We start from the raw sequence: 20,720 nt of genomic DNA, 5'->3' as shown, positions 1-20,720 counted from the left end.
ACATGAGCTCAACACCGAAGCATGTCAAAATAACATCTGCTAGTAAAAGGCACACCCCCAGACACTCTAGGCAAAGTGTTCCTGTAACTACCAAAACCTGACACAAATAGGTGTCTGCTCAAAGAGAGATCCAAATATGAGACTTAGCTCATAATCATCCTGTGAACCAAGAGTACATCAATGCATATCCATAAAGTTCAGAGTATGATCCCAAAGTCTCAATGCGTATGTAGCTGCTCAAGACATAAACTGCTCCAAATACATGTAAGTGCTCCAATAGCATGCAACTGTCAAAGGTCAAGCAAGCATGTAAAATGCTCCCACTGGCACAAAAGGCGTACAAAGCAAGCTCAGAAGCTCAAATAACCCAAGAGAAAGCACCAGTGATAAGTGACCCTATCAATGCATCAAGCGCATCCAAGAGAGCATGACATACATGAAGCACCGGTCGTATTAACCATGAAGCAATACATAAGCCCAAAGAAGCTCTCGGTCAACTCAATGACATCCAAATAGCAACCAAGATCAGTGATCAAGTAAGCTGGGAATGCTCAAATACATCCAAATCCAAGCTCCAAATGTCAGTATGGCATACACGAACCAAATAGCATATGTCACGAACCAAAGCATGTAATGCAAAAGCCTAACTGTCAAGCAGAGACATGAGGCATAGGCGGTCCACGAGCATGCCAAGTCGGTGCAAATGCCAGTAAAGACGGAGCTAATGCGAAGCTCAAAAGCATCCCATAATCTCATACATATGCTCCAAGCCATCCCCAAATGTCAGAGACATCATGCCAAGGCTCAAAGCATACATCCGATATCGGTAGGTAAGTGCCAAAGCCTGTAAAGTACCTTCAGCCCTCTGTTATTCCAGCATGTATTTACTATTCTAAACAGTAGATTTTAGCCCCGAATTCAAGCCAAAATCATGGTCAAACCAAATGCATACATCCCCAATACATCCGGGTAGGAAGTAGACCGCATACGGGCATCAAATAAGGTAACCGGAGTAGAGTATAAGCATCAAATGCCAATGCCAAGTGTGGCTGCCCTGTTTTCAGCACTGTATAACAGTAAATAACAGTCCCAAATCAACCAATATTTCAAGCCAAAATCATGACATAATCATATGCATACATTCCCAAGGCACTAGGCATCATGTAGACCGCATACGAACATCAAATAGCACAACCGGAATGGAGTATAAGCAACAAATGCTAATGCCAATGGTGCTACCCTATTTTCAGCATGCTATGACAGTTTATGACAGTTCCAAATCTGAAGAAATCAGCCCTGAATGATCAAGACCAATGCCCAAAGCTTGAATGACATCAAACATGAAGTCTATAGCCCTCTTGATCAAGGTAGAGAGCAAGAAGCAATGGCCAAGTGTGGAGCTGAAGTAGATGAGTGCTCACAGCTTGGAAAAAAATGATGCAATCTGCCCTGTTGGTGCTGAACTTGCTGCTGCTCCACATGGGCTGAAAAGGGGGTAATGGGGGGCTCAAGAAGGGCCTATCAAAGGCCTATGACAAGCCTCTTTGAGCCTTGATAGATGTAAGGCACAATATGAGGGGAATAAGCTTCAAGAGTTTGAAGCCATGGCTGCCCTTGTTGTTTGCAACCTATAAACTGAAATAAAACCCTGAAAGAATGATCAAATACCTCAGTATCAATGCCTTGAAGGTGCCTCAATAGGTTGGGAAGGTGCTCGGGAAGCCGGGGAGTGACAGGAGCTTGGGGAGATTGGATATGGCTGCCGAGATGGAGACCCAATGCGTAAAGTGAGTCGATGCGAAGGTCGGGAAGCATTAAGTCGAGCTCGAACAAGAGAATGCCAAGCTCTGATACCACTTGAAAGGTGAGAAGGATCGAAGCTTGCACGCGAGCTATAGCAGGAGAGCAAGAGCAAGAAAAGAGAGACAAGAAATGGGAACTCCAACAGTCACAATGTGTGACCGAGCCTTCCTTTATTCAAACTGTCACTAAAAGAATAAAGAATAAAGTGACGTGACGGGCGCTCGCCACCTGCAGTGTGCAGTGGCGGGTACTGTCAGTGTAGTAATACACGGGGCGGCACGGCGGAGGCGCCTTTACCCCCAACACATCTTTGTATAGAACAGCTAGGCAAGGAACATGTAGGTCAATTTAGGAAGAGTTGCCTTTATCCCATAGGCACATTGGAGGAAAGTGGCACCATCCTACAACTATAAAAGAATGTACTTGACAATCATTTGAATGCAATGCTATTGCAGTACTTTGTACTTTCAACCTTGTCTCTCTCTACTCAAGATTGTGTTTATGAGTCCAAGCTAATCTATCTTGAAATCTGATTCACTTGAGTAATAGTCAATGTGTCTAGTCTCAATCATCATGTCTCTTGTCACTGACTTTCACCCTCCATAGCTAAACCATGCTTAAGGATCTGTGTTTCTCAATAGTCACAATTTTCCATACATTTGGTTGAAAACTATGATACATAGATGAACCTCATTGCTTTGGAAATGGGCCCCATACATGTGGTGTTAGTGTGTGATGTTGATAACATTGGGTGAGATACTATGGATTTCTCACAGTTTTATATGGAGTTTGTTTAGTGAGGGAGAGCTCATCTATTTGTAGGAAATCCACAACAAATCTGGTTTTCAACTTATCACTACAAAACAACTCAAGAAGGAATTTGAAAAGTGCTTTAAAATATTTATAGTACACCTAATAAAGAGGTATAAGATGAATCCAGTGAATGAATTAGTAATTCTGCATTGAAGGCTCTTATTAAGCAGTCCAAAGACTTATTCTAAATGCCTATAACTTTATCTCTTAAGAGAGCAGTTTATTACCCCATAGATTTAGGCTCAAAACTAATAAATAAGCCACCATACAAGTTGTCTAAGTGTGAGTGTGAGAAAGTTCCCAAGTAAATCAAGGAGCCATTAGAGATAGGATCCATTGAACCTAGCTCACCCTACACCTCATTGGTCTTGTCGGTCAAGAAGAAAGATAGTTATGTTAAGATATGCATTGATTATAGGAACCTCAATAAGATCACAATAAAGAATAAGTATCCCATCTTTCAATTATATAATTTATTGGATGAGCTAAGGAGAGCAAAGTATTTTACAAAGATAAACTTAAGGTCACACTACCACCAAATTTACATGAGAAAAAGTGATGAGATCAAAACAACATTAAAGAATAAATGAGACTCTTCTCATTTTTTTGTGATGTCATTTCAGTTGACTAACATCCAAATTTCCATTAAGAGCCTTATGAATAAGATATTGTAGTCATTTCTCTTCAAATTTATCTTGGTATTCTTAATGATATCCTTTTTGCAAGCAAATCATTGACAACTGATTTTTATATAAGATGAGAGTAGAAAGAGGAAAATTCAATCTTTCTTAATCTTGATAAATACCCATATATTGATATGGCTTTCTTCTTGTTTTTCAAATGGAAAAAAAGCTTAAAAAGGATACAGTGTAATGATTTTATAGGTTTGTTGCCCTATAAAACAACAATGAAAGAAGAGAAAGTGTGGTGGTGTTTGATAATGGAGGAGTGGAGGATGATGAGGGAGATGGATAGAACCAACTTAAGGATATATTTAGCTCTATTACACAATAGTTAACATTCAAGAAGATAATATAGAGTGTAAAAAAATAAGGTCTCTCTATAGGAGAGAGAGGAGAGCTAGTGCAAAAAGAAAAAGTGAAGCAGCACAAGGTGGATGTCCAATAGCGTGTCATGATGTGTGCCAACCGGTGAGACACTTGGAAGCTTGGGTAACAAGTATCTTGATATTTGTCTCTTCTCTATAGCGTTACTTTTAAGGCTAAAAACAGTCAAGAATAGAAAAAATCAAATTTAGTAAGCATTATCAAAATACAACTTACTGTTTTAAAATATCATTTCTATTCTTTAAAACTAGCACTTTTAGACCAATCCACGGCTCATAAAATTTAAAAACCTTCTAAAATTTTGAAAACTCCTAAATTTTATGGATCTTTCCCTCCCCCCCTCCAAATATAGGTGTCATCTAAAAGCTTTTTACTAGTAAATTATAAAAACAGTGTGAAAATCTTTGTACAAGTGTTTTTATAACACAATATTAGTGAGTTTGAAAATCTCCCAATTCTCATTTTTTGAATATTAAAAAGATGACACTCGAATAACATGCCCATAAGTTTTTCAAAACCATATGATGCAATCTATCATTAGAAAGCACTTGAAAAATAGAATCTATTGAGCTATAAAGCTCTCAATTTGGAGTTATAGTGTTTAAGTTATGACCAATCCAAATATTTGACTAAGTGTCCCAAGCTTATAAAAAATTCTTATATTACAACATATATTTATTTTAAACTTGTAATCTATACGTACACATTATATAAACATTTCATGAATCATGATCATGCCATCTTGTTGATTGTAATTGTCTATTGTTGTGGATCTAGCTCACACTTCAGAGTATTAATAATTTCTATGCGTTAGCTTGGTCCTAATATGCTTGAGTTCTGATTGCAAGTAGCTAGTCAAATACATGAAAGTCTATCTCTTTTCCTCTCTCTCTCTCTCTCTCTCTCTCTCTCTCTCTCTCTCGCACGCGCATGATGCTGCCAATTCAGCCTGAATTTGACGGGCGACACAACTCTACTAATTGTACTAAGGACAGATAAAATCTAATTGTACTAAGGACACATAAACATGAATCTTACTTAATATAGGAGTTGACAGCTTTCATCATGACAGTAGTATACGTCCTTTCGACGTATCGTTTCTAGTGATAAAATCTAATTGTGCTAAGGACAGATAAACATGAATCTGACTTGATATAGGAGTTGACAGCTTTCATCATGCCAGTACAGTATACGTCCTTTCGACGTATCGTTTCTAGTGATCTGAGCGCATGTCCGACACAGACAGATACCAACGTTTTTCATGTCGAGCAACTTGCAAGCTTTGGTAAGTTTAACTTGCAGACATTGCGAGGACATTATTTACCCCACACACACGTCTCTCTCTCTCTCTCTCTCTCTCTCTCGTCTATACCTGTTTCCATACATCTGATGGAGGCGACAGACGAGTAACATCTCGTCATGGGAGAACTTGCCGCGCTTGATGCCCGGCTGAAGATGGTTCACCCAACGCCGCCTGCAGCTCTTACCACAGCGCTGCAACCCTAATCAATATATTAAGATTAGTTATAGCAGCCCATTACAATGAACCAGATACCACATACTAATCTAATTTATATACAAGCGAGATCACAGAAACAAACAGAGAACTGATCACTATCAGAATATTAAATTGGACCACCCTGGAACAAATGCGAATCAACGAGAAAACTGAGCATACTTTAAATTAATGTACTAAAAGATAGCTGGCAAATTGGCAGCTGCAGTTAGATATGAATACTAGTGATCAAGCAAATCAAGATACAAGTATTAGAGCAAGTGCAGTTGAGGATCGACATGAGGATGTAATTTATCAGAGTCGTTCAGAATCATTATATATGTGTGTATGCGAGCATGAATATCTTACCAGCTTTACGAGCGATAGCAGACCAAGAGCAGTATCTGTGGCCAGCGCTGCTGGGCAGCTCTTGCTCCACGGCTTTTCGCAGCCTCTCGTCCTCATCAGGCGACCACAGCCCCCGGACATACAACACTGATGATCCCACCAAATTATCCTCTGCCATAGTTATGATTGTGATTATGAGGTTAGTATAGATACTCTAAAGAAGAGCAAAACCAAAGCCTGATAATCTTGCAGCAGTCATCAGATCTCCAAAGTGAGAAATTATATATCAGCATCTTAAGATATAATAACCAATCATGACACGTATTATTCCTCCCCTAAATATTGATAATGTAATCCAATAATGGTATTTTCCTTGAGTCTTGACTTACTTAGTTTTCCAAAAGTTTTTACATAGACTTACATTACAAGTACGCTAGCCATCAAATCTAGAATTTGAAGGGCAACCTAATCTTCCTAAAAGTTGATACCTTCATGAAGATGTTGAAACTACTCTAAATCTTCCTATTATTAAAATGTGCTCATTAGGAAAGTGAATAAGTCTACCTCTACAAGGATAAACTCTATAAATTCAACCCTTGCTCTAGACGTAGGGATAAACTCCATGATATAGTCACTTTTAGAGTAATCGTACATCCATTTTTTAGCTAAATGGCATACAATATCCTTAGTGTTTCAAATGCTTTATGCTACCATACTTTTTACATATAAAAACAAGTTGAGCTGAATGGATACAATATCTTTAGTATTCTAAATGAATTATGCTACGGCCATACTTTCTACATACAAAATAAGGTTGTTTTTACATTAACCTTCTTCACTAGGTTTCTTTAAAATTAGCCACTTACCCACTACAATAGAAAGGCCCTATAGACGCGCATTGTACATGTGAAATAGCGGGCGCGTTTATCAGCGCGTCTATTCGCACTAGTATATAGAACGCATCTATATACCCACGTTTTTAAATGCGCTTATAAATGCAAAAATAAACACACATATTTTTCATTTCTCATAAAGTTCCTAAATATGGCCAAACATCTTAACAGCTAGTATTTTTGTGAATACATTACCAACTTTACTTCTTTCTAAGTATTACAAATATACATCCAATCATTCAAAGCTAATTATATATGCTACAATGAATGATCAATCTCATCTTCAATGAGATCGGCCCTTGCTAGACTATCTACCTCTAGGTCTATGTTACCAATAGGCAATGAAATAAATAAGTCTATCCCACTGTTAGATGTATTGCTATGCTCAATTTCTTTATCATCATCTGCAACCATATTGTTATTCTCTTCTGTGCTTCCTTGAACATCCTCGCGGGGATCATCTTGCACTGCATCATGTATATCATCGATCATGGCATCATCATGTGCATCATCATTGATTGTTGGATTGTCATCAACTATCTCTATGTTGGTAGCATTGCCATATATTGGTTTTGAACGATTAGATATGGGGATGACGTGCCACCATCGATTATTGTTTACCATTGGGTGATACACAACCTACATTTAAAAAATAAAAAGTAAGCAACTTAGATATTTATTGTATTTTGAGAATGTATCAAGAAGTAATATATATGAAAATAAATAGCTTCTAATATACCAGCTCGCATTGTTGAGGTAGTACGAATGTGTCATTCTTGCCTTGGTGAAATTTTGTAGAGTCAATCACTACAAAACCACTTAGATGACGTCTAATTGTGCAATGCTCACCTATTGATACTACTTCTTTAAACCACTTCACATCTAGTACATATATAAAAAATCGCCTAAAGTCAAGCTTCAAAATATCCTGGATCAAGCCACAATAACCTTCCATGGTGCCATTGGTATTCTGGAAGTTTGCAAGGATACCACAATCCTCGGTATTTCTCTTATCATCTATACATTGAGTTCGAAATGTTTGCCTTCACACCAAATAGCATTGAACAGTGTGCACTAGTAGTACATTGTTGAGATCATATTAATGATTTAGTTAAAGATAAAACATGTGAAATTATTATATCATATATAACTAAAGATAATTTAATTATAAGTATGTCTCACCTTTGATAAGCAACCTCGTGCGTATTCCCACTCCTCTTGAGATATATCCATCACCTCCTCTTTTTCCATCTTCTCCATTTCTTCATGTAGCCAATCTATATCAATATGACGTGGAAACGCACTTAAATGTTCTCGATATGGGACATTATGTCCATGTCTAGTACGAAATGCTTGCCTTTCACTTACTCTTCTTGCCCTTGCTTCTTTATATAGTGTCACCCATTTGCTCATTAATTTGCTATTAAGCACACAAAATACATTTAACTTACGAAGTTCCTCTTTCATTAGTATTTTGGTCCTTCCTTTTTCTTGAGGTATTATAGAGGTTATCATCAAATCTTCATCATCTTTCCATAGTTGTGGTAAAGAGGGGTCCACTTTAGTAAGATATTCAAAGATTTGTACAAGGGATGATTGTACTAACCAACGCTCAGCCATGCTTCCCTCGGGCCGTGCATTTTGCCTTACAAAATCTTTTAGGGTTTTCATAAAGCGCTCTAGGAAAAACATCCACCTTGCATGAACTACCCCATAAATTGCGATCTCATCAATTAGATGTATGAGTAAGTGTACTTGAGTAGTCAAAATGGAGCGAGAAAAAGTTTCCTCCACCAAACAAACCACCTCAATGGACAGTCCTCCAGCCTCTTGCAACGTATTTGGATCGATTTATTTCAAACTCACAAATCTACCAACATGCAATTGAGAATGATGATTAGTTTTGTCCATAAATTCAAGCGGGTTTACTACGTGATGTACGTAATATGTAAACTAAAAAATAAGTATTAAGTATACATACCTCGCGAGCAGCTCATCGATCTTGTAAATGATATCATGCACATCTTTCGAAACACAATGGGATATGCTAGTAGGAAGGATGAACTATATGTAAATATTCATACATTGTTAATTAGTCTACATAGTTACTCCACTAATTAATATATTTATGGCTATGAAAATCATTATCTGAATTATTTTGTGTCAATCGTGAGGCTTCAAACCGGATAGTTGCTCCACACCTCTTTTCTTTTTCTTTATGAAGGCTCCCTTGAGGCATCTCGTATATCTTGTGGGAGTCCGAAAGGTACATATCTGCTGCTTCACCATCTTTTTTTTAGTCTTCGACAACATCCAAGTTGCACGCAGTAACTCGATCTTTCCTCTGGGTCCGATGCATGGCCAAGCTCATCTCATACATCCAATGCTACGTAAATCCTCTCTTACATTGACAGAATCACAAGCCCCGATTAAGTGATCCCATAATGTAGAGGCAACATTCTTGAATATATGCATGGGGTCCAACAGGTGATTGATCTTGAGTTCAATCTAATATGGGAGACAAAAAAATATAGAGAATCTAAGACACAAATAATATATTATTTCTCATTCTCATAATGGAGTGTACTTTAAAGACAAACAAAATAAGTAAACTAGTTACCGACTCATGCCGAGTGGAGGATGATCATTGGCGTGTGTCCAAGTGTCCTTCCAATCTTGAATGGTTAGAGATTGTGGAGTTCTTCCATTAGTGGGGGTGCATATTTTGGATAGTCAATAGGAAGAAAATGATGATGATTGTCATAGATAACCTTCTTCAAGTGTGTCGGTCTAGAAGAAACCAGAGAGGGACCGCAAATTGCACATGCATGATATCTTAATGTAGTTAAACCTATAAAAACAAATGGATTAATGATGATAGATTATGCAACTATTTGAATAATCTCCATAGCCTGGAAAGTCATGTATAGTCCACAACAACATGCCCTTTAAAGTGAAATCTCTAAAGGACAATGATGCACTCACATCTTGCACCTCAATATCTCTCCATAGCATTTCTAGCTTCTCGATCAAAGGCTCTAAGTAAATGTCCATGTTTTTTACTTTGTGTTTTTCAAGAATCAAAAGGGACAACATTACGTGTCCTTTTTTTATTACCATGGATGGAGGGATATTATAGTTCACCAATACTACTGGCCATACACTATATGAGGTACTTTTGATGCCAAATGGATTTATTCCATCTAATCCTAGACCAAATCTCAAATTTCTGGGCTCTTCTTTGAAAGTAGGCCACAAATTGTCTACGTGTTTCTGAGCTGGTGTGTCTGAAGGAATTTTCTACTTTCCATCACTTGAATGGTGACTAGCATACCATGACATGAGTCTCGCAATAGATTCACACTTAAACATAAGTTAAATACATGGAATAATAGGAAAATATCGCAAAACCTTACGAGGCACATCCATTGATTTTATCTCCTAGTTGTATCTTGGTTCACCACAAATAGGACACTGTCGTGCAGATGCATGATCCCCACGAAACAAGATGCAATCATTGACACATGCATGGATTTTAATGTAATCGAGACCTCCAAGAGATGTCAAGAAATGTCTTGCTTGCTTAATTCTAGTTGGTAATTTGTTTCCATTTGGAAGAATTTGTGACAATAACCTACATATATTGTGCAAACAGAGTTAACAAACCGCGAATATTATCTAGAAGCATTTATGAATTAATATCAAATGATACATACTTCAATAATACATTCAAGCTAGCATTACTCCATTTCAGTATCTCGAGAGATGCACATAGAACGGAGTAGGTACAACCTTCGTACAATAGAGTTTTTGACGCTATGTATAGTGGGTCATCTGTCTCTCTAGTGGTGCCCTCCCCGCGAACCTCATGAGAAAATAAATCGTGCACCATGTTGTCCAAAATCTCTTCCTCCAAAACTTGATGGGGCATTTGAAGAGGGCTACTATTGTCGTCATCAGTCTCTACTCTTCTTGAGGACTCTGGCTCCTCGCGTCGATGCTTCGCAGCCTCTTGACGCCCTCGAGGAACCATTTGAGGATATGGTACGCATCTTGCTCAATAAAAAAAAGGAGGTTTTGTTTGATGGTGAAGACGTAACATAGACCAATAATATTTATGTAAATAAAGCAGTAAAAATTATTGGGTCTTTTTCTTGATCCCACTCTCCGTACATGCTCATGTGTGACATTGTGATTCGATGTGCTCGAAAAAAAATCCTCGACAATGATTACATATACATTTTATTTTCTGTTGTAGCCAAGTATCTCGATTGTGAAGATGCAATGTCTCATATTCACTGGAGGATGTACTATTTATTGACTCAGCATGTCCCATACTAGTAGAAGATGATGACATAATTACACATGAATCATAAGGACATATATGATTTCATTTCGTATATATGTCATATTCCCTAAATGCATTGATACTTACAACATGGAGGCAAACATTTTGATATTGAAAGACTAGGAAAGTCATGTTGATCCAAAAACAACCAAAAGCTAGCATTTAATCAGTTTAATTGTAATTGCGCGTCTATCAACGCGTGTAATATGTCTTATCTGCGCATATACACACGCAATTACATGCGCTTACAGACACGCCATGCAAATATAAATTTTTTTTAAAAAAAGTTATGGCTTTCTTTTCAAACCAGTGCTTTCCTATATTTTTTGCATGTTTTCTGTAGTTCAAGCTCGACATCACTAATCATGTCTATCTATCACTTCATGAAGACAATGAGGAAAGGAAATAAGAGTAAAAAGAGGACAGGAGGAAGGAAGAGCCAAAGAGTAAAGAACAAGAGCCAAACGGCAAGAAAGAGAAGAAGAATCAAGCAACTTACTAAGGGAAGGGAGAAGGAGGACAAGGAGCTTGCAACCTAGCCGCCACCCAACCATCGGAACAAGCAAAGAAGGTGAGTTCTTCTTCTCTCTCTATATCTTGTTTGCTTTCTCTTTGTCTGTTTGTCTCTCTCTCTCTCTCTCTCCCTCTCTCTCTCTCTCTCTCTTTACATGCTTTAGACTATCATCTATGGAGGTTTTTTGCGTTTTTTTATAACAGTTTGCAAAATATGGTCCGACTTTGCACATCTATCAGCGCGTCTAGATGATAGTGGTGACGCATGTATAGACGCAGGAATAGACACACTGACAAATGCAAATATAGACGCACGTATAAACACATCGTATAATATGTTTTATCTACACAGGGTAGTAATGGATTTTTGCTTGTGTAGATGTGGAATCCTGGATTTTCCAGCACTGATCCTGAGTTGGAACGCATGAACAACACCTTAGCGGAGTTTCCTAGAGGTGTTAGTAGTTTTTTTTGAGGTTTTTCGAACAAGGAGCAATTCATGGGGGAGATAACTAGTTATCTTGGTCACCCTCCCACTGTAGAGGAGGTTTTTAGTGTCATGTCTAGGACACCTATCACATCTTTGCCTAGCACTGCCGCACAAATACCAAACCTTGGTACACCTCTACTAATAGGTACTCCACGCACTATGCATACACACAGATCAGTTGATGCACAGGGATCAGCTGAAGTACATGGATCGGCCAAAGCACGTGCATTTGCAGGAGCACGTGCATCGAATGAGGTAGATGGTAGTGCCCGTCGAGGGAGGAGAGGGAGTTGTGCGGGAGGACGAGGAGGTCGAGGACTTTGTGGGGGTTGCCTAGGAGGTGGCTCTCAATCATCCTCACCGAGAAATGAGAGAGGTGAGATTCCACAAATGTACTACTCTGTCACAGATATTGGTGGTATCTTGCATAACCCTGAGGGGAGGGAAGTGATAGCTTACTTGAGGAGTGTCGTGCATGCCACATACAAAGATTGTATGATTCCCTTCAAGCACCAAAAAATGGTTTGTGGCAAGAGGTGCTGCGGGCGCAGTACATAGAAGGTACCCTAATCCTGAGAATTTATAATTCCCAGATGATTGGGGACGGTCAAAGGTGAGAGATGCACTTCATAACAAGAGGTCTCACCTTATGACGCATGCCAAGGAGTCACTGCAGAGACAAGAGCAGGGGCGCCCTGGATATGGCCAACCACCCAATTGCCACCACAAGGAGTGGAAAGAGGCCAAGAAGAGAATAACAGAGAAAATGACAAGTCATCAGCATGCAGAGGCGCGATGTATCCAGATGGCAACCATGGGATCGTCACATTATGGATTGGGTGGCAAGGAGTCATGGGAGGCTGAGTTTGTAAGTATTATTTGATTTCTTTTTTTAATTAAATTTTGTAATTTGTTTCAATTCATTATGTAGTGTGTTTTAATACGTTGTATGTTAAAATTGTTTTGTAGTATCATATCGTTGGTAGGATGCCTACTTCTAGATAGATAGGCTACCATCGAGGTCATAACCGAGCGTCCACTTGGCAGCATTTCTACGAGGAGGGACTTATCACGGAAGAGCAATATAATCGTTCCATGAGGATTCCATTACCAGAAGAGGCATGTTTTATTTTTTACATGAAAAGTATAGGTAACTCTAATTTATTTATTTAAATGGTATTTATATACCTTAATCCTTTGTGTAGGCGAACCCTGATACAGTTGAGGATAGCGAAGAGGAGACTAGCAGTAGCGGTGGTGGCACCGGCACCGCCACCGCCAGCGGTGGTGGTAGCGACAATGACGTCTCTTCTGAGGAGATGTAGAGGAGCCCCATGCATGCATGCCTCCCCTTGGCTTGTAGTTTTCATTTTTTATATGTATTACTTTCAGCTAGTGCTTGCGACCATGACCATGCTTGAGGTCATAAGCACTAGAACTTGTCATGTAAAAATGTTTCATCTATATATATGAAATTTTGTATTCTACATACATTGTTTTTTTTTTAGTACAAAAATCTTCGAAATATGTACAAATATTTCAACATAGTACGCTCATGTTTCAGCATAGTACGCTCATGTTTCAGCATAGTACGCTCATCATGTGTTATTATCAATATATAGACTTTGGCTCTCCATATTCTTTTGCTTTCAGTATAATAATCTTTCTCTATTTTCCCTAAGCATACAATTTGATATTGATGGGGGGAAAAAAACCAGAGAGCATGTGGCATACTCTCTGTTTTTTTTTTCATACCTCTGTTTTGCATGTTTATCCGCGCGTCTAAATTGCAGGAAAAATGCGCGTCTATTATTGTCAAAAAATTGCAGAGTACACGCCTTTGTAGATGCACAGTTACACACGTGTATAGACGTAGAATATGAATATATCTACTTTTTTATAAATATGATTATATATTTACGGACCGCGTCAATAAGGGCGTCGATATGTGTGTGTAGGTTTCACTATAAGCGCGCTTGTAGATGCGAAATTTTAGACGTGGCAGTAGACACGGTAATAAACGCGCTCGACATTTTTTAACACAATTCAAATATTGTGTCTACAAGCACGTCTATGGAGCCTTTTTATTGTAATGCCATTGAAGAGTTATGAAACAACTTCTGTATTGATGAGAATCTAAACTAGATCTTCCCTTTAGGCTATGGGTATTTATTTCTTCATTATCTAGAATCGGCCTTCCAACCAAGAGCTTGGTTGAGAATAAGCAACGTGCACCCTATCCTACACTCTAGGATGGATTTACTAACAAGTGGCTCCCTCTAAGCTCCTCCTATCACAATAATATACCCCATGTTGATGATCTACTAGATAAATTAAAGGGAGCTTTAATTTTTAGTAAAATTGATTTAAAGTCAGGATACCATTGAATTAGAATAATGGACACAGTTGATATTGTTAAAACTTCTTTTCACACACATTTTGGACACTATGAGTTTGTTGTTACGTATTTTGGTTTAATGAATGCACTTGTCATCTTTCTTAGGCTTATGAATATAATTTTTATTTATTGTCATCATTTCCTCATTGTGTTTTTTAATGACATTTTGGTTTTTAGTAAAATAGAAGGTGAATATAAAGAACATTTAAAAATAGTTTAAAATCTAATCAGCTATATGCTAACCCTGCTAAAAGCATATTCTTTCAAGATCAAATTGAATGTTAAGGTCATATTGTTTCTACCCAAGGCATGAATGTGATCCAAAGAACGTTTGCACTATAAATAAATGGCATGTACTTAGAAATATCATGAAGTTCATTCTTTTTTGGCTTAGTTGGTTTCTGTAGGAATTTGTATGTACTTTTTCTTTGATTACTCTATCTCTAACACATTTACTAGATAAAAATGTTGCTTTCCATTTGGGGATGGCCAACAAAAATCTTTTGCTTCTTTAAAATATTTTTGGACTCATGTTCCTATCTTGCAATTACTTGATTCTAACCAACCTCTCTTTTTTGTTATCACTAATATTAGTGGATCAAGAATATATTAATTAACCTTCTTCAACAAACATGTTGTTTATGTGTCACTTCAACAATGGGAGCAAATATGGTGTTGTACTAATGGACTGGTCATGAAGTTCTACTAAAGGTAGTACTTTGCCATATGTTGCTCAGTTTTTAGTCATTAGGAGAAATATGGACTCTCTTTTTTTCCCCTTAAGGAGTTTCTCTCACCTCTCTCTCTCTAAAAAGAGATTTCAAAATAATATTAGAATAAGAGATTTTCTACAATCAAGCAAATCTCATATTTGTATTTTCAATAGATTTTACCTATTAGTTTATTCTCAAACTATAGGATAAGGTCACATTTTCTCAAAATCCTCATAACTAAAAAAATACAATTCTATTTTCTCTAAAAACGGAGCCAATCATTAATATATGACTTTTTAATGCCCTCATGATTTTTCAACATGAAAATATATTAGAAACATTCTCATTCTTTTTTCTTAAAAGGGCGGAAGTTAAAAAATGATATAAAATGATGTACGCATCATATTTTAAGATTATTTTTTACCCAAAAGACACCTTTTTGACTCAAGAGTTTCCTTGTAAATTTTTATCATTTTTGGACAAGTATATGCCTATTTCTGGGCATTTTTTCATTCCCTCTCAAAGCTCTAGTTTTGTCAAAAATTTTGTGTACTCTTCTCCTTCCCTTCAGAATATGGTTTCTTGCATACAAATTCTTCTGAAGCAACACTTAGTACTATCTACAACACTCTCTACCCTGCTACAAGCAATCTCAAGAGTGGTTTTGATAGCATTTGCTGAAATCAAATAATCTCTATCTACAACACTCTCTACCCTACTACAAGAAATCTCCCTCTTTAGTACTATGCTATAAGATATATTCCTCTTCAACACTCTATACTACTACAAATAATCAAGTGATAATAAAAGTATCTTTATTTTTTAAATCTCTGTGATGTTATTGTTTAATCCTTAAGTGTCAATTCATAGAGAGAGAGAGAGGGGGAGAGAGAGAGAAAGAGAGAAGGGGCGAGAAGAGAGAGAATTGTGTGGGATGAACTAAGAAAATAAGTTATAGAGTGATAGAGGGTATATTAGGGTAGAATATAAGATGATGTTATGTTCTCCACTAGCCAAGCCTTTGTATAAATTTTTATATATATCTTTGATCGATTCTTCTTGAGAGAGAGAGAGAGAGAGAGAGAGAGAGAGAGAGAGAGAGAGAGAGAGAGAGAGAGAGAGAGAGAGAGAGAGAGAATATTTTGAATAGAACAGAAGATAAGATTGGATGTTGATTAGACGTAGATTAAAATCTAAGATTACAGACAGATTAGGGGTTGATTAGGGTCTATCATGACTGAAATCAAGAAAAAGAGACAAGATTCAATTGGGTAAAAAAGAACACAGATATAGTGAACCAAAGGGGTGTGGTTGTGTGATTTGAATGTTAATCCAAGTTAAAATTTACATATATTTTTCTTTACAAGTTGATGCAGGTGCAGGACGTACCAAGAGAAAGAGAGATATTCACTTTCAATTGGAGGATGAATATGCACCAATGTTCAAAAGAACTGTAGAAAGGAATGATGCAATAAGATATATGATGCAACAATAAAGAAATGTAAGAAGAAAAAACGTGGACCTTTGGATTGATGGATGCATTTATCCACCCGATCCAATCACTCAAAGGCCACCAGAATTTGAAGGACTTAAATCATTTGTAAAGTTCATTTGTGAAGGCAATGAAGGATTGTATGGATACACATGCAAACTTGTCACACAAGGATTAGCAGAGGTTCATTAAGCCTTGATAAATATGTAAACAAGATTACAAGGGAATATGCAGTCTTTGATGGAAAATGATAGATTATTGGCTGAGAAGGATAGGGAGAAGCAGAGCGTACAACAAGCAATGTCTATCATTGAAGATGCTATGTAGGCTACACATGTGAAAAATACGGAGTTACAGTCTAAAGTTATGGACTTGGAGAAGAAAAAACCAAACATAAAGAGGAAGCTCACAAAAAATTTGGAGATTGGGCCCACTTTAAAAACCAAAGAAGCACGTCGGCACATCTGATTGGTTAAACCAATTCACCAACTAACCAAAGGAAGTGGACAATATCATAGATGGATATATGCTCAATCTACTACAATGAGAAATATGTTCCCTCATGCAGAGAATGATACTATTGCCAAAGTCCTAAGCAAGGATATGGTAAAAAATGCATTGGAAAATCGTAAATCTAGGGACATTGTAGATGGTGTCGCAAGTGAAAATCTTAGGGATGTGAGCAACTTGTTTACTATTGCATATGCTCAGGGATTATGTGACAAGGTGGGAATGAGTTCTGAGCCATATAGTATGCTCTATCAACAATTGGATAGGCTCGAAAACAACTAAATGAGAAAGTTTTAGAACTAATTGGTGAGCCAACGCATCTGAAAAATACACACATATTGAAGTATGGTTCCAAAGAAGTTGCATAGGTATTGAATGCATCCAATAACTTTGTATTGGATATATATAGGGTTCAGATTGCTATGGTCAAGTTCTACAATATGTCTATGGAAGAATGTAGAGGCAAATTTTGTCCTCAAACTTGATAAGAGTGACATTATTAAGGTGCAAAAACTTGAACGTGTAAGTGTAACACTTATGAATCGAGCATTGGATTACAACATCGATGAAAACCATCCTTTATACTTCACTGTACAGTCAGAGAATGAAATATGGTGGCTTACAGTATTTGAAGTACCAAAGAAGGACCATGAAGTACTTAAAGTTTTTTTAAACCTCACTAATGTACCCAGTGTTATTCAACATCAAAATAATGGAGCAATTTTACACATTGAGGGGTTTGGGGACTATCAAGTTGAATGGCATCTTGCAGGTGATTTAAAAACATTAAAGTGTATGTTTGGTTTATCAAATACAGCAAATGTAAAATTTCCATGCATATATTGCATGCAAACTAGGAAGAAAGGGAAAGATGGAAAGAAAGAATGGGTTGCCAAGGTAGGACAACAAGGTGCTCCAACATGTGATCGAAAAGTCATGAGAAATGGCATGCTAGTTCCATTAATGGATCCAAATTGGCACCCTATTTTGGAAATACTACTAACAAGGGTTCACTTTTGCACATTGCATTGTTTGGTTAGAATAATTGAGAAGCTAGTATATGAATATATATGCTTTTCATACAAGATGTAGCCTATGTTAGAATTTGATGCTACATGCAAGAAGGTAGAACAAGTTCTCTCTGAAGTTAGATTTCACAAGGGCCAAGTAGAAATAAAAAAGGAAGATAAAAAATCAGGAAAGAGTGGAAATATCCCTTGTAAACCATGCTTTGGCATAACCAAGGCTAGGAAGTTTATATCTCCACCTCAAGATGAGAAAGGCAATATACTTGTAAAACAACGAAAGAAGTATGAACCATGGAAAAAGTTGCACCTTGCTGTTCCGAATTGGAGCAATGGGGGACCAATGAGGATTGCAAAGGCAGAAGTGTGGATACATCTAGATAGATTAGCAGCTCTCTTACAAAAGTTGAGGTTTAGGGATGGTGATTCCAATACATTTAAAGAGACAGTTGCTAAATTTCATAAGTCCATGGTGGAGGCATGGACTGAAAACAGTATAACACACTACATGGTCAGTATTTTCACCATTGCAAAAAAATATCATAATTTCAAATTAGTTTGTGTTTCTAATCTCTCTTCTTATGCAACATATACTTAAAGCACATGGTTCATACTTTGCAAATCAAGGAGTTTTGGCAATATGGTAAACTCAAGGCATGGAACTATGTCATTGGCAAGCTCACAGTGCTTTTCAAAAGGCAACTGATCATGGAGGTGGCATCAATGATTCCAACTCTATAGGCAATTATTACAATGGTGGTATAGGAGATTAGAGATATGATATGAGGAAAAAGAAAAGAAGTCCAAAACCTCTCAAGCAGAATTTATAAGTAGGGCAATATATGAAGTGAGAAAAGCAAGATATGAACATAGCACAGCTAGACAATGCTACACAGAATGGTTGGTGACCCAAAAGAGAGATGGCAAAAAATGGAGACCTAGATAAAGATAATGCTATTGATGCATTTAGAGTCCACAAGAGAGCATAGGTACCCAGGATATGACACATCAATACTCCTATCTTTAACATGATATGTCTTGTAAATTTTATTTAAAGTTTTGAAGGTTTATCACTATGTTTTTCAAACAAAGAGGGCATGAGGGGGATGGTAAGAGAGAGAGAGACGCAGGGATGGGGTGGAGAAATGAAATGAAATGAAAATTTCAAAGTCATTTACACTACAATAAGTTTAAAAGTTTCATACTTAAGTCAAGTATCTCCTTTCATTTTTTTCCATTACTCTTCACTCTACCCTCCACCTTTCTATCCTTCATCATCACAACCATGGCACGTTCCAAGCTTCCTATCAAGAAGGCACCTACAAGAGCAAGAGCTCACCACTCCTCCAAATCTAGTGAGTGTACTGTGAAAAGGTCCCTTGGTGGTCAACAACAGTGGCCCTACTATAGCTAATAATGATGGTGCTACTATGTCCAACAATGGTAGCCCTAGTGTGGTCAATAATGATGGTTCGCCATTTCCCAGAAATGGTGGTCCATATGCTCCAGTTGCTCCACCTCCCACTACTACTCCAGCTCGTAGTACACATCCTCCAACACATAAGAAGCGAACATGGAGACCAGGCACAGTTGTGCTACATGAGATAGGGAAATTCTAGAAGAGTACCGACTTGATTATTCCTAAGGCACCATTCTGTATGTTAGTGTGAAAAATACTACAAGATCTACACTTACGGCATCATCACAAGTTCTTTTCAAGGAACCAAGCAATGAATGTGGTGCAATGGTCAAGCCAAGCCTTGCTTGCTCTCCAAGAAGCAGCTGAAAGTTACTTGATTGATCTAATGGGTGATTGTCAAATTTTAGCCATTCATGCTAACATATCACTATTAAGCCCATAGATATGGTTCTTGTTTGCAGGATCCGCAACAACAAGGATGCATTTAATCTTAATGTGAACAATATGATTTGAGAAGATACCTTGTAATTGGATCTATGTTTTTAGCTTAGATTCGGTTGTAGAGTGTAAGGAGCTTAGTTTTGGTTGATATTTTCAATAGACCTTCAAGTATTTGATAGTAGTAGTCTACAAAATGGAGCTAAATTTTGCCTAGCTCTAGTTGTACTTGGTGCAATGCACTATCTACCACGTATTTCAAGGTTTCATAATGCCAAATCTGATATTTGATATTCTTCTAAGTTTCTAATTTTGAAAGTAGTTTTGTTGAGGATAAATTCAATGCACAATCACGTACACATCAGTGATCAGTTGTACATGGACTAGTGCACTATATCTTTACTATATTTAGCGGTTTAGCAACACTATATCCGATATGCGATATTCCATTTGACCCATGACTTATTTTTTGTGAATTTTTAAGTTTTCAATATTTCACGTAGTTTTGTAGACAATACATTTAATATGTAGTTGTGCACACTCAGTGTGGTGGTGAGTTTTTCTGTTATCAGTGAAGTATAATCCAGTTAATACATTTTCAAAAAATGATTGAACCGTCAATTTTATAAATCAAAATATGGTGGAACTTCACCCACATGCCGGGCATCATAAAAACTCATGGATATTAGAAGTCTCTAGGATGCCTGTCTGGAGGCTTGCATCTGGGGCCTTAATTTAGGCTTTTGATGAGGCCAAATTTTTTTTGGGTAGTTGATGTATCCTAAAGGAGTTCACATGTAAAATTTCACATCAATCGGATCAATGGTCATATTTTTCCAAAGCTTGAATACATTAATTTAGGTTTAAGGGTTTTTTGAAATTTTAGCTATAAGTTTAAAGTTTCAGCTCATTTTACACATTTTACTTTTAAGTTTTGAGTTTTCTCTCCTTGAA

General features: G+C 37.3%; 1 protein-coding gene across 2 annotated transcripts in view; it reads right to left on the bottom strand.

The window, feature by feature from the left end:
• LOC148032396 (transcription factor MYB114-like) overlaps positions 1-5,780 on the bottom strand; it is a 69,958-nt gene extending 64,178 nt beyond the window's left edge. The window contains exons 1-3 of one of the 2 annotated variants that reach the window (XM_087684088.1): positions 5,548-5,780; positions 5,056-5,185; positions 3,492-3,838 (exon numbers count right to left, since the gene is read on the bottom strand). In XM_087684088.1, coding sequence (XP_087540214.1) covers positions 3,697-3,838; positions 5,056-5,185; positions 5,548-5,704 — 429 coding nt within the window. In that variant the 5' untranslated portion in view covers positions 5,705-5,780 and the 3' untranslated portion in view covers positions 3,492-3,696. Of the gene's footprint in view, positions 1-3,491; positions 3,839-5,055; positions 5,186-5,547 lie in introns of those variants that run through there. The other variant, XM_087684086.1, reaches the window with a different exon arrangement.
• Between the last annotated feature and the right edge of the window lie 14,940 nt (positions 5,781-20,720).

The sequence above is a fragment of the Lygodium microphyllum genome, chromosome 8, assembly GCF_053477565.2.
Source record: "Lygodium microphyllum isolate KBCC chromosome 8, Lygodium_microphyllum_v1.1.10, whole genome shotgun sequence".
Taxonomy (NCBI): domain Eukaryota; kingdom Viridiplantae; phylum Streptophyta; class Polypodiopsida; order Schizaeales; family Lygodiaceae; genus Lygodium; species Lygodium microphyllum.
Note: the sequence above shows the minus strand (reverse complement) of the source record. Positions and strands in the feature narration are given on the sequence as shown.